This window comes from Pocillopora verrucosa, chromosome 1, assembly GCF_036669915.1.
Source record: "Pocillopora verrucosa isolate sample1 chromosome 1, ASM3666991v2, whole genome shotgun sequence".
In the NCBI taxonomy this organism is placed as follows: Eukaryota; Metazoa; Cnidaria; class Anthozoa; order Scleractinia; family Pocilloporidae; genus Pocillopora; species Pocillopora verrucosa.
In genome coordinates this window covers 32,638,511-32,652,984 of record NC_089312.1, presented here as the reverse complement: position 1 = coordinate 32,652,984, position 14,474 = coordinate 32,638,511, and the positions used below count along the sequence as shown (strand labels likewise).

Below are 14,474 nucleotides of genomic sequence, written 5' to 3'. Positions count from 1 at the left end.
GCTCATGCATCGGGTGAGCTTCAGCGTTTCTGTGAGGATTTTTTTCTCTATTGTGAACAGCATGACCAACAAAGCATTCTGAATAGACTAAGTTGACAAGAGCTTCTTATTCTTGAGTTCTTCTCACAATATATGGCTGCGTTTCTTCCACAATATATTATTTCCCAATAGACGGTAATTTACCGCATCCTATCCGCATCTAACAGTCCCGTAGTGATTTGATTTGGTGCTCTCCTAGCAATAAGCGCCCCATCTCTAATAAACACTCCTCTCTAATTTCGTTTCGTTAATAAGCGCGCCTATTCTGTTTTAGTAATCTTGTCATAGCACTGTTACAGTACATGTACACTGCGATCAACCTTGGTTTATCTCGCTTTAGTTGCTCACTTAAAGTCTCATTACAAAAACAAGTCTCTCAACTATCACTTCGTTGTCAAAGCCGCAGTTCTTTCAAACGAATGATCTCGTCTTAAAATTTTGCGACGATCGCTTGGCTGGTCGTTCTAGCCAGGAAGGATCCAGGGACAACAAGTCCATTTTCCAATCCTCTTGATCCTTTTCAAATAAATATCAACGCTCTACTTTGCACTTAATTCTGTCCCTCAAAAAAAGGAAGAAGCGCCCTGTCCTCAATAAGAGCCCTGTTTTGAAAGGGGTAATTTCCTCTTGACACAATATTATTGAATACAGCAAACAAGTAATTGCTCTCTTACCCAACAAAACAAGCGAAAAACAGTTCTTCATCTTGCTTCAGTTTGGCTTGGACTTTTCACGGCGGCACAGATTTGTCAAGTTAGTGCAGCAAATCAGACCTATAAGTCAGCTACAATGATTACCCGACTTTCGCTGTTCCCTTTATTATCCGCTATCAATGTAAACAACAGACGTCCTATGTCAACATTCATTTGAGGGCCGCACAAAAAATTGATTTTTACTTTGATGTGATGTTTGATGAGTTACGAAGAAAAACCATTAAACAAGTGTTCATTGATGGTACGATGTATAATATTTTGTATGAGGGGTCCTTGATAACCCTTAAATCCCACACACCTGAAAGACACGTCACGCTGTAAAGAAAAAGTTTCACTCTATGTATGAACCGTGCCATTAACAACGAAAAAAATCTCATGTGGCAACTCTCACAGTTTTTCTTCTAAATATAGATGTCACGTTATGCTTTCACCCTCGACCTATTTGACTTAATGTTAGGAGCAACACAAAACGCCTGTCAGAGGGTCTCAGTGGGGTTAACCGTGAGCTGTAAAATGGACAAAATTTTAACCTATGGCCGTAAAAGCCATCACCCCATTGAGAGCCCCCCATTATAAACACTTATGGCACTATTTTAAGTGAGCCATCATCCTCACTGACAGCTGTTTCTAGAGTTGGAATATAAACAAAGATACGAAGAGAAAAATTAACAGTAAAACAAAAACTTGGGAAAAAAATATCTGTCCTAAAAGAAAATATTGTCGGGTAGATGACAAAATTGCAACTTTGAGGCAAGATCAACATGAAGTTGATTTTTACATGATGATGATGATGATGATGACATGAATTTTTCCACCTACCCCTCCTCATCTTGTTTTAAACATTACCCTATAATAATTATTCCATTTTTAAAATTAAAGTTCCATTTATGTATTAAGGAACCCCTCAACCAAAAATTGCCACTCGAATCCAGCGTAATTATATTTATCACGACAATTATCACACTCTAAAACATAACTTAGGCTGTTAATTTTTACAATAAATATTACACATATTGTTCAGAGGAAACCAGCTGACAAAACACACTTTGTGGAAATAAGACATTTTTAAGGCTGATTAAAATTGTTTTTCTCCAGTTTGTTTATTTGTTTCTTCTCAAACTTTTCCAGTTTGACTTGTTCCAATCTTTTCCTCTTCCCGCGTCGTCGGGAGAGAAAGAAATTCTCCGTTTCGGCAAAAACATAACGAGTAAATTAAAATTCTATGATTTAATCGCATACCGCTAGAAACTCATAGCGTCTCTGACTCAAAGCTGCTTTGAAAGATCTGTGATTTTTTAAAAGCATACCTGATATCATTTTTAATTGTCGGGATTATATTTTTAAATAAAAAATCCAATGGATTTTGCAATTAAGCAGTGAAAAGAAGGTCTCAATCGGGTGGTCATTTTACGGCTAACGGTTAATTTCTTTCCATATTGTGATCATGCAGATGAATAAATTTTTACAGTTAACTTTGCTTACGCGGACTAACAGTTAAAATTTTTCAATTTTTACGCCTCACTGCTAAATTTTTTCTGTCGTTTTACGGCTAACGATAAACGCCATTGAGCTCCTTTAAGAAGGCAATAAAATTACTATTTTTTCAATCAGAAAGACAGTGCTTCGAAGCTGCGTGCCAGTTATTCAATTCACTTAAAATTCCACCACAAAAACGAACGATATAAATTGTTATTTACGAGATACATTTTCGAATTAGTTCCAACAAAGAGGTATTGTCTAAAATTTAGTCAAAAGATCAAGTGGAAAAAACATCTCCTGAGATGCAAACAAAATATGTCCGCAACTTAAGCGGGTCGATCGTTCGAGTCAAGGATCTTCAAAAGCAGTTGAATGAAAATGAAATATCACAAATTTGACTGATATGAGTGTAAGGTACGAATTTATCTTCGGGGGAAAACTTTATCTAAACTAACTGCGGTGAAACAGAAGTCTAATATGGAGAATTACATCTTTGTCATGTCTTCAATCAATGCTTCCCAGATACCGGTCGGGGTGCTTCTACCATCTGTCTACGCCACTATATATTAGAGGTGAGACAAATTTACAGTTCTTTTTTCTCTTTCTTTACTTTCTTTACCTTACTTGGATCTGAAGCAGTAAAATTTCTTGCATCCTCTATTATAGGTTTGCAGCCGTGACTTTCCGGGATAGCTCTCAAGGACAAACGTTTCGGATGAACTCATTTAAGGTCGTGCATGCATTTCTTTGTGGCGAACATCTACGAGAAAAGGACGACTTATATTTCTATGCATGTATGCGTAGTTGGTATGTTAAGGGTTAACACAGCTTAGCAAACAAAGCGACCGTGTAGTGATGTTTTGTAACAAAACAAATGCAGACGGAGTCAGCCTTCATCAGTTTGCAGCTGATGAAAGTGTGCGGCGACAATGGATTGCATTTGTGCGAACAAAAAGAGAACCAAATAGTTGGACACCAGGTTCGGGTCACATTTGCAGCGACCATTTCTCAGCTGACGACTACGAAGTATTCGGTGCAAAAGTAGCTGGATTTAGCTCTAAGCTAGTATTCAGTTCCTTCTATTCAAGCGTCTCCTACTCCTGAGCAAATAAACGAAGCTCGAAGAATAAAAAGAAAACTCTCACTGTCTAACAAAAAATTGAGGGTAGAAGACTCGAGCTCCGTGATCACACAGGAGACTTACACTACACCAAAACGACAAAGCCGGGCCTTATCAAAACTGACAGCAAACAGGGTATGAGAAAGATATTTCTCGCTTTTGCTTATCTTTGCTTTTGTAGACCTGGTGTCTGTTTATGTAAGTAAATTAGTTGCTTTGGTCACTAAAGTAGTAATGTATTTTTGAAAAAAACAGTTGGTGGTCGAGTTTGATCGCATCAGTGAAGATAATGTATCAGTTGCTACCATCGTCGACAAGCACTTGTGAAGCAGTCCTGGATGAACTACCAGACACAAGAAATGCTGAAAATGAAGCTTCTCGTTCAGTTAAGAAACAAGTCGTAACGGCAAACAAGGGCACTCAGAAAGGCAACCGGCGTCCTCCGTGTCGAAGTAAAGGTATTTACCATTAACGTACCCTTTAGAATTAAATCAATGTTCAGGGGTAAATCGTAGAGTAACGTTTCCTATTTTTTGTTTTTTTTGTCTTTTTTTTTTTAACCTAACAGGTATACAAGCTACTGCAAGGAAAGCAATTCTCGTTGAAAATGGTACCCAGTGTAACATTGCCAACCCACCCCCACTATCTCTTCTACCAACTGAATGCGTTAGAGATACCAAAGGAAAAATTAACCCCGTAATTCTTGAGAGTGCTGAGATGGAGCCATTTGAGGATGAAGAAGTTGATGACGAGGATTATACTCCTTCTATAGACCGGAGGAAGATGAGGACGAGACTGTCGAAGTAAAACCTCAACAGCGAGTAATAATCTCTACCTCGTTCCTGGCGTGTCAAGGTCGTTTAATACTGTCAAATGTGTTGTTCTTTAGAGAATTTGTTTCCTGACAATACATTGTGACTTTTTTAATCATAAAACTCAGGTCTTCGACGAGTACAAAGGAAAATGTGAAACCTTATAAAGAGAGGAAATTCATTGTGTTCGAGAAGAACTTGTTGGGCTTGTTTGCTTCCTACCCAATATGTGCTGGTCCTGCAGAAGCGCGTATCATCAAAGTTATCGGCACTATGGTTAAAATCAACCTGTGTTGCGCTGACGAGAAGTCGTGTCAGTTCTCTCAAGTGTGGTTCAACCAGCCATTTGTTAAAGGTCAAATGCCTTATGGTAACTTACTGTTGACAGCCTCTATTTTGATTTCAGGTTAGTTCCTTAATTCATAGGAAATGTTGTTTCGCTTTAAGTTAAATTGAAAGTCAAGAATTCAAGGCCCTGCACCAGAGCGAAATGATTTGTCGGTACAGTAAGACTATGTCTGCTCAATTTGTGTACTTAATTTCAGTTATTAAAACGCATTTGATTGCTTTCCAGGATCTACTGCTAAAAGCTTAAGGATGCTGAAGTTAATGAATGTAGCAACCATTTCTGAACGTACCTTCTATCGCCACACCAGCTCTTATCTTAATGCAGTTGTTATACAGCAGTGGAAAGAGCATCAACAAGATCTCATTAGTGAATTCCTTGAGAAAAACGACGAGTTAATACTGGCAGGTGATGGGCGCTGCGACTCCCCTGAGTACTCTGCCAACAGAGGGTCAACAGAGTAGTAGATTTTCAGCTGGTTCAGGTTTGAAACTTTCCCAAGTAATGGTTGAAAGCTTTAAAGCTATGGGTTAGCATTCCTAATTGCAAAGATGTATATCACCATTTCTGCAATATTAGTAACAGTGAAAATTATCTTTCTTCTGCAGAGTAATGAGGTTAGAAATAGTGCCTAGATGGAGCATGAAGAGTTGGTGAGGGCAGTAAAAGTACTTACGGATTCAGGACTGAGTATCGCTGAATTAATCAAAGACAGGCACAAACAGAACACCGCCTGGATTAAACGAAATCTGCCGAATACTACCCATTACTTTGACATATGGCATGTGTCTAAAGGTACATGTACTATGTGTTCTCATTAATTATGCATCTCAACAAAAACAGGTTGTGGTCCCATGCCAATAAGTTTTTGAAAGAGCTTGCAGTTAATTTATGGACTTTTAAAATATATTTCTTTGGCCTACCCAGGCTTGTGCAAATAGATCGACAAGCTTGCCAAGAAAAAGGACTATGACGAAGTTGGTGAGTGGTGCCAGTCCATTTCCAATCACATGTATTGGTGTGCAGCCTCAACAGCTGATGGAAATGGTGAAGTCATACAAGAAAAACGGAAAATACTACCATTACACACTCAAAACATTCATGTCAATGCAGAGAGTGACCTATACCCTGGGCATGGCAACCTGCTAGGAGACGCAGCTGATCGGCTTTGGCTCCAACCAGGTATAGTAATGGCTATATATTACACCTGACAGAAAAATAAAACAATTTTAATTTTCATAATTTCTTGTGTAAGGACAAAAATTAAAGTTGTGTACAACAGAAACTTTCAACAATGTAAAGATTTTTCAAAGGCCTGAGGGTACTTTTATGCTGTTCATAAGTCTATGTAATACATTGTAATTTGAAGCACTAGGTTTGCAATAATATGATTTCATAACTCAGAGGCTCATGCCCAGCTGTTAAACTGGAGGAATTGTTACTGAAGCTTCAACTGCTGAAGGATGTATCACAACTATCCCCAAAATACCATCTACTTTGGAAGCCAAGCACAGCCTGGACATCCAGTTTGTGCCAAAGCATACTGCCTTCTCTTACTGGGGGATTTATACTAGGTTTGACTATTTCCCTTTGCTATTCTCACTCTGTTTGGTTCTTTACAAGTTTTGCAGATCACAAAGTTGCAAACATTGCCCTGAGATCTTCACTAATATTTAAATCATTTAACAGATTGTGCCTTTCTGCCCTGCATTACAACACCAATGCAGACAGGATGCAGGCAGTGACAGATGAAGGCAGGCCACGCTACTCAGTTGTATTTCCAAAAGCTAAAAAAGAAGATCATGCAATCAGAAAAATCAAAACACAAGCTTCTTATGATGGGTATGATGTAGATGGGGCACAGGAATTTAGAGATTGCACTTTTTAGCTTATGGATTAACACAAGCAAAGAATTAACCTTTGAAAATTACCTCAATTTGGGAGCCATAAAAAATAACCAATTCAAGGTCCACCTCATAAAGAACAAAGAAGGAAATTAATAGTGCATTTCAATTTTCAGATTACTGCTACAGCATTATAAAGGACTCATTTGCAAAATATGAGACAAATCCAAGGAATCTCAAGGAGTATGTGACAAACTTGGCCATCAACACCCCACCACCCTTTATTGCAAATGCACAGAGACCTGACAAAGAAGAGGCTGTTCAGAATTATGTGAGCCATTTCAACTGCACTAATCTGGTGAACTAGTTGACCTAAGTATATAACAACCAATACTTAAATTCTTGTGATTTTGAAACCTAAAATATCATTGTAAATTCGATAAGGGTTATTTTGTGTGAAATAAAAGCATGTATCAGAAAAAAATTGTAACTAGCATGTGCCAGTTTCAGCTAATTTGAGCTCCTAAGGGAGACTTTGAAAACAAAAGTTATCTCCTAGTGACATAAGTAAAGGTTTCTTCAAGAAGAGGATTCAACCACAAGAATACATATAGATGTATGATAAAAACTTATTTTTCGGAGAAAATGTTAATGGCGTAACAAAAGGAAAGAAAAGATAAATTTAACCCTTGCACTAAAGTTTACTCATCTGCATAAGTAAAACCAGTAAAAACCATGTCCTCCTCCAGCTGGTTGGGCTCTGGGAAGTGGGCACGTATGCAATTCACAGCACAGGAAGGCAAAAAGATGCGGATATTTTTGCCCAGAGTACCCCAACACTACCTGACTAGCTGCCTGTAAGCAATGTGGAGGTTTTTCTTATGCTCAGGCCCCTCATAAGCAGAAGAGCCATACTGCTGCTTGTATTATCTACAGAACCCAGACACTGAGGCACACTGCCTCAAACCCTGGATGCTGCACAATACATCTGGGTTCTGCCTGCAACTGTTCCTCCATGACATCCTCCAAAATTTTATTCCTAACTGCATCTACTTCTTGGCAACAGATGCTCTCTTCCTCCCTTTCCATCGCTTGGCAGTTTCCACACTAACACCTTGTAATAAATAAACGAATTTTTTCACGATGTTGAATAGGAGAAATAGAGAACACAACTTGTTTGATTGTTTTCACCAAAAGGGACAGTTGTAAGCCCTGTTACTATCACAAACGTGAAAGACAACTCAAACTTTAGGCTATAAACAAGGTGCAAAGACCACAAATCAACAATAAGTTATTATCAAGACTTTGTTCAATTCTACATCTGCAAATGCTATTTTTCGCTGCATCGTGTTTTAAAGTAAAAGCCTAGAAATCTATAATCGTTCGCCAAATTCAACACAGGAAAACTTAAAACCGATTCAATCACGAGGAAACGTGAATAATCCATCCAATTCACCCCCACAAGCGTGTTATTTTCAGTCTGTGAAACCTAAGCTTCGGAAGGTGCCTGCGTGTAGCATAAATCACTTCGCTTCCAAGCTACTCAAGAGTCTGCACATTTGGTTTTGATTTACTTGATCGCTTCTATATTTAATAAGTGACTGATTTTCAGACACTATATTTAAAAACGTATCGTACTCACCATTCGTCACTTTCCTGATTGAGGCGGCCGCGGTTCAAATCGCCAGGGCCTAATTTCACTAATAGGTTCATAAATTCTTTCATTATCTTCACCCTCTATAAAGGCCTCAAAATCGGAATAATCGGACCCAGAAGTAGAACTGCTTTCAGTTGAGCTACTGTCCGCCATATTTACGTTGCTTAGTTTACACACGTGTGACGTACAGGTCTCATGATCAAAATTGAAGTGTTTATGGCGGATGACTCACGAAGCTGCATTTAGGACAGTTTTCCCGGCGAAAAAAGGCACAAAGAGGCATTCGAAGCACCTTATTTCTGTTTCAATTAGTTACCTGAGGTATTTAGACGGTATTCCGAAAAAGTGACCCTCTAGCCGTCAGTTACCCTTTAAGTTTTACGAGACGCACCGGAAAACGATCTCAGATCAAAATGAAACTGCTATTAATAGCATGGGTTGTAGCTTCAGTCTTTGTGCAAGGTACGTATCTCTACTTCCTAGATGTCGACGAAAATCAATCGGAATGTTGTAGATAATTGTTATGGCGCGCGAAGAACACGATTTTGCGCCACGTAGTTTAACACAAAGCCGGGATAGCTCTCAAGGACAAACGTTTCGGATGGACTCATTTAAGGTCGTGCGTACATTTCTTTGTGGCGAAAATCTCACGCTCTACCACTAAGCGATGGGTAACTCGTTAGTGGAATAGATCACGTGTCAAGATCGTGATCATAATCACGTCCTTATCATAAGTGCTACCGTACGAGCGCCTGTTCTTCGCCCGCGGGAACATCAGAGGCCTTAAGGTGGTCTTCCACTCAAAAATTTGTATTTTTTGTCAAAAAACTTTCATTTTGAAAATGGTGCTTTTTGGTATCTTTAACCATTACTCTTTCATTCTACAGCTTCCTTTTTTCCATATTCAGGAGGTAAAGTCAAAAATTTTGCTAAATTCCTTAGCGAGTATGAATTTTCACCTTAGCAACGACCATAGCAACGGTTTGTTTATGAAAACAAAACGCAGTTGCAGTCAAAAGGAAACGACGGAATTTCTCCTGGGACCCCTCCCTGGTTATTCCCGTTGTTTATTGACATTTCAATCAGGCATACATGCAGTGAGTTACGAGCACCCAAAATGGCGGATGATATGTGGCGACACTATTTCCCAACTTATCATCCACCATTTTGGTCGTATTCGTTCACTCTATTCCTATAGCGATTTTGCTTGATAATTTATTTATCAATGCCACCAAAGGCTCGTTCTGGTTACACAAAAAAGCGTAAATATCGTGGAAACCAGTACTCTACTGAATCGAAGCGTTCGAAGAAGGAAAAAACGAGTGTCAGCACCAAAGGTCTTGGGAAAGAATGTTCAGCTTCTGCCCGCAAGATTCCAGCAGGTCTGACCACCGCATCTTCTGAGGGTATCAAGGAGTGTAAGGAGTCAATCATAAGTGGATTTCGGTTTGTAGATATGAGAATTTTGTCTTCTGTGATGGAATGTATGCCATGCAAAGAATGCTTTGTTTGTGATTTAATTTTACAAGAGCAAGCTATGAAACGCAAAGGTTGTGCCTCGAATCTTCGTTTGCTTTGCTACTCGTGTGGTTGGTCTATGGAATTCTTTACTTCAGCTCAAATAGGCCGTTTCTTTGAAGTAAACAGAAGATTTGTGTATGCTTCAAGATCTGTTGGTTGTGGACGTGCGGCAGGTAAGAGGTTTTGTGGACTTATGAACATGCCGCCACCTCCTAGACCTACACCATATGCTCGCCATAATAAAGAAATACTCCGAGCAGTAAAGAAGATCTCACTGGAGACAATGCGTGATACTGCAAGAGAGATTCACGATATCAAGCCAGGTTCAGATGAGGGCATAGCAAGATGTGGAGTGTCTGTTGATGGAACATGGCAGAGAAGAGGCTTTTCTTCTTTAAATGGCTGTGTGAGTGCTATTAGCATGGATACAGGGAAAGTGGTAGATGTTGAGCCCCTAAGCAAAGTTTGTATCAAGTGCAGGGAGCATGAAAATGATCCTGACACCCCAGAAACTACTGCATGGAGAGCAGACCACAGAGCCTCTTGCAAGGCAAACTTTAAGGGTTCAGCACCAGCTATGGAACCAGAAGGCGCCCTTCGAATGTTTCAAAGGTCAGTAGATCTGCATAAGCTGCAGTATGATGAATATTATGGCGATGGTGACAGCAAAAGTTACTCATTAGTCAAAGATGTATACCAAGTCTATGATATTGAAGTTCAAAAGAAGGAATGTGTTGGCCATGTTCAAAAACAACTGGGAACAGCTTTACGAAAGTTAAAGAAGGAAAAGAAAGGGATGGGTGGGAAAGGCAGGCTGACAGATGCCATGATTGACAGACTGCAAAATTACTATGGAATTGCCATTCGAAGCAACTCAGGTGATCTTGCTGCCATGAAGAAGGCAATTTATGCCAGCTTGTTTCACTGTGCTTCTTCTGCAGACAGTAATTACCATGGGCATTGCCCTGAGGGTCCTGAAAGCTGGTGTGGTTTTCAGCGGGACAAGGTCAATAGGACAAACACTTTCAAACATGGAACTGGCCTACCTTTAGATGTCAGAGAGGAAATCAAACCCATTTATAAAAGGTTGAGTGAGGACAGCCTTCTCAGCAAATGTCTTGATGGCAAGACTCAAAACCAGAATGAGTCACTCAATGGTATGGTTTGGGAGCGTGTGCCAAAGGGGGTGTTTGTTGGTTCTGAAGTACTGCAGCTGGGGGTTTATGATGCTGTCGCTCACTTTAATATTGGTTCAAGAGCAGCTATTAAAGTGTTTGAGAGTCTTGGAATTCCCCCAGGTGAATTCTGTATAAATGAATGCCAGCAGTTGGACAAGATTCGTGTTTTGAAAGCTGAATACAAGTTCCAAGAGAAGAACAAGACAAGGAGGAGGCTACTCAGGGGAAAAAGAAAGAAAAAAAATGACAAATCCCAGGAAAAGGAGGGTGACATATATGCACCTGGTGCATTTTAATGAGAACATCAAAGAGCTTAGCTTAAACTTTCCAAAAGGCACCAGTTGCTTTAGTGATTATTTTGATTGATCAACTTAAATCTTTAAACTTGATTTTCTCAGTTTTGCAATTTTGAGAGAGTGCCCGTCACGGCAAAAAGGATTTCTTGAAAAGTATTAAACCAAAAGGGATGAAATTTTCAGGGAGGTTTGCTTGAGTATAGTTCTGTGTTGTGAACCTAAAATTATTAGTGATTTTTAGTTACATGGTTGTTGACAGATGTATCCATGGTGATAATACAAACAAAAATGTTGTAATCAAGGAACAGTTGCAATTTTATAATAGCTTGGCATAAAAAATATGGGTTTTCTGAGGTTCATGACATAAAGCCATCTTTGTACTTAGTTTTGATACCAATTTCAGGTGAATAGGACCGCTAGTTCTTGAGATATCCTTTTTACAAGAACACCATTATTTTCACAGTTGGGGGCCCAAAACTTGGTTACCATGGCAACGACATCAAAATTCTTAAAAGTATCAGTTTGAGGTGATCTCTCCAATGGTACTTAAATAACTTAGGTAAAGCATAAACTGAATTTTTTTAAAATTTGAGTGGAAGACCACCTTAACCCTTTAACTCCCAAGATCCAATTGTTAATTCTCCCTTCTAGCTTTAACTTATTCCCTTGAGAATTAGAATTTAGTTATAGATCAAGATAACAACTTCTAGCTGTCTAAGTATGAGTATTCTTATTACCTGCTTGCTCGCTAATGTATGGATATTATAAGGAGAAGTTACATGTTAATCACTTCTGGGAGTTAAAGGGGTAAAAAAAACGTGAACCGGCGAGAAATCTGCTGGGGATCTACCGCTGATTGATAGTGACAGACCCCCGGCAAACTTCTATCGTACTCGTCTCAAAACTCCCCGAGGGCGGAGAAACGCGTGTCCTGTAGCACTCGTAATGAAGGGTGCCATAATCCTAATCAGTCCTAGTTTAAAAGTGATTTTCATTCTTAAATGTTTTGTCTTTAGGATGGTCGATCACGTGCTATCGTTGTGGTGGAGCTGCACCAAGTTGTGAGGGGTCTGGTAACGCGACAGTAAAATGTGATGATTCATCCATGCCTGGTTCTGTGTTCGCTTGTCAAGTGTACACAGTCAATTACACTTCACATGACACGATCAAAGTGTTTAAAAGTAAGAAACTTCAAAGTGAGAGACGTGTTAGGAGGGTTTCAATTGGGTGATGGCTTTTTCGGCTAACGGTCAAAATTTTGGCCAATTTACGGCTCGCGGTTAATATCTTTCCATTGTTTTCACCAGAAACTTTTTTTACAGTGAACTTTTTTCACGACTAACGGTTAAAATTTGTCAGTTTTTACGCCTAATGGCTAAATTCTTTGGCCGTTTTACAGCTAACAGTTAACCCCATTAAGGCCGTTTGTTGAGGATAGAAATGAAAAAGCGAGAGGCGATGAGGTGACATGTGAATACAGTTTCAGGAAGTGATTTGAGATGCAATTAACATAACATTATGAGAGCTGAGATGTGCGATGTGATGAAATGAAAAATCAAGACAAGATGGAATAAGATAGCGCGTCGAGACATTTAGAACAGACACCACATAAAATCACACGATAAACGTATGATAACAGGTCATGATTTTGCGTAACAGATCTGACAGGCATGGGATGACTTGAATGAAAATAACTTGGAAAAAAATGACACAACAAATGGGGTGATAAAAATTAAATAACCTCGCGAGACCGATATGACATCACCTTACGTAAAATTACATCGCGTGACGTGACAAAAATAAGATCAAATGTTACAGATGTGGGGTGATACAACACGACATAGCATGACACGTCAGGACCGACCTGACATTACATGAGGAGATGACATAAAATTAAACTCGATGCCATGGAATTAGAGAGTATCACATCACGAGGAGGTTCCATCACATTCGATGCGATGATATGAGGTGAAATAAAATAAAAGAGTTTGAATATAGACACATTTATTTCGTTTACCCAATTAGCATTTCTCAACTTCTTATGAACTACTTAGGCTCGTGATAATAATAAGGATTTGATTTTCCTTTCGATGACAGGCTGCTGCTTGTACGAAGACTGCAACAAAGATCCTTGTAAGGACTTTGGGAAAGACACAGTCTGCTCTAAGATGGCCAGTTGTCAAGAAGATAAATGCAACTTCGACTACGACTTTGCCAAGGCTTCGCAGCCTCCAACGCTTCCCTCCGAGGCTAATAGCGTTTCTACGGGAAAAGTCCTGGGAGCGACCCTTGTATTGGCAGTTAGCTTTTCATTGTTCATTTAAGTATTTCATAACTTTTCTTTGGCAGGTATCACTTAAAGATAAGCTTGCAGCGTTTGATTTATTGCACGGTGTTTAAAAAAACTGCATGAAGTATGCACAAACTTAGTTGAATCTTTTGAGAACTTATTGTAAAGCCAAAGAAATTAAAAGTGACTAAACTTACAAGTCAAGTGATGTTTTATATAGGGAGTCCTTCTGAGTTTTTATTGCCACCAATAGCAAAAAAGGCCATAATAACAAGGCAACCATGAATAATAAAAACAGTAAGAAAGAAGACTACAAGAAAGTACGGATTAAAATTGTCTTTAAATTTTTACAAGTCCATATTCCCATGTGACGACGGTTTGCGCCCAAAAATAGTAGGAAGATTCCTCAAAAGGTTTCGAACAATCAATAATTTGTACCTTGCTGGCTAATTTACATAATCTCAGAGCGGAAAAGAACAGTTGGTAGCCCTGCCTTTCTTTTTCGTCGTCCTCCGCCCTTACTTATTTCACTATTCATTCATTCTTCCCCTGAAGTCTTTTTTCACTTATTCCCTTTCTTGAAGTCAGTTAATTTATCAACTTTATTATTTTTTATTGCATTCGATGGGGCTTTCTCAGTTATTGAGCTTTTACTGGTTTCATGTCTTGCTTTCTTGGGTTTTCCCCGGAAAATCAAAATTTCCCCAAACCTCGTTGTTGTTCACTATTGTTTCTATCAGCATTTGGCTCTAACACATCACCACACCAGCGTTACATACACTAGTTGTTTATTTATTGCTGTATGTTTATCACGTTTATATTTCGTATGTCTGACTTAATTCACTGATGGATCTAAACCATAAGTACCGGAATAGGTAATTCTACAGTCTTGAATCATTATCCTACACCCAATTAACCAATGAAGATTAAGAATCTGTAAGCTATAGATTGTCCTCTTCCATGGCCCCCAGCGATCCTCATCTGCTTCAAGACTTGATCCTCCGGCTTACATGTCCGAAGCCTCAGCCGGACGAGCATCAGCTGCTAGACCAGATGCGTCACTCTCAAGACTGAAACCCTCGTCGGCACCAACACTTGCATCTTGAAAAGTGGAGCTCTCATCCGCCGTGAAACCAGAAGCGTCTTCATGGAAATATTCGTTCAACCCACTTTCCTCTA

At 39.2% G+C, this 14,474-nt stretch overlaps 2 protein-coding genes, 1 long non-coding RNA gene and 1 pseudogene across 3 annotated transcripts; 3 read left to right on the top strand and 1 right to left on the bottom strand.

Annotated features, from left to right (window-relative positions):
• The first annotated feature begins 944 nt into the window (after window positions 1–944).
• On the top strand, window positions 945–4,973 carry LOC131772459 (uncharacterized; annotated as a pseudogene).
• Window positions 4,974–5,812: 839 nt separating this feature from the next.
• Window positions 5,813–8,229, bottom strand: LOC136277767 (uncharacterized). The gene is made up of 2 exons (XR_010716042.1): window positions 7,996–8,229; window positions 5,813–7,467 (listed from the first exon to the last, which is right to left on the bottom strand). It is a non-coding gene; the product is annotated as an uncharacterized lncRNA (long non-coding RNA).
• A 102-nt stretch (window positions 8,230–8,331) lies between these two features.
• Window positions 8,332–13,494, top strand: LOC131777164 (uncharacterized). The gene is made up of 3 exons (XM_059093384.2): window positions 8,332–8,472; window positions 12,022–12,186; window positions 13,103–13,494. Exons 1-3 carry the CDS (start codon window positions 8,424–8,426, stop codon window positions 13,327–13,329), a joined length of 441 nt encoding a protein of 146 aa, XP_058949367.2. The 5' UTR covers window positions 8,332–8,423; the 3' UTR covers window positions 13,330–13,494.
• Window positions 8,991–11,622, top strand: LOC136283239 (uncharacterized). Its single transcript, XM_066171733.1, has one exon. It carries the CDS (start codon window positions 9,236–9,238, stop codon window positions 11,003–11,005), a length of 1,770 nt encoding a protein of 589 aa, XP_066027830.1. The 5' UTR covers window positions 8,991–9,235; the 3' UTR covers window positions 11,006–11,622.
• Window positions 13,495–14,474: the final 980 nt, after the last annotated feature.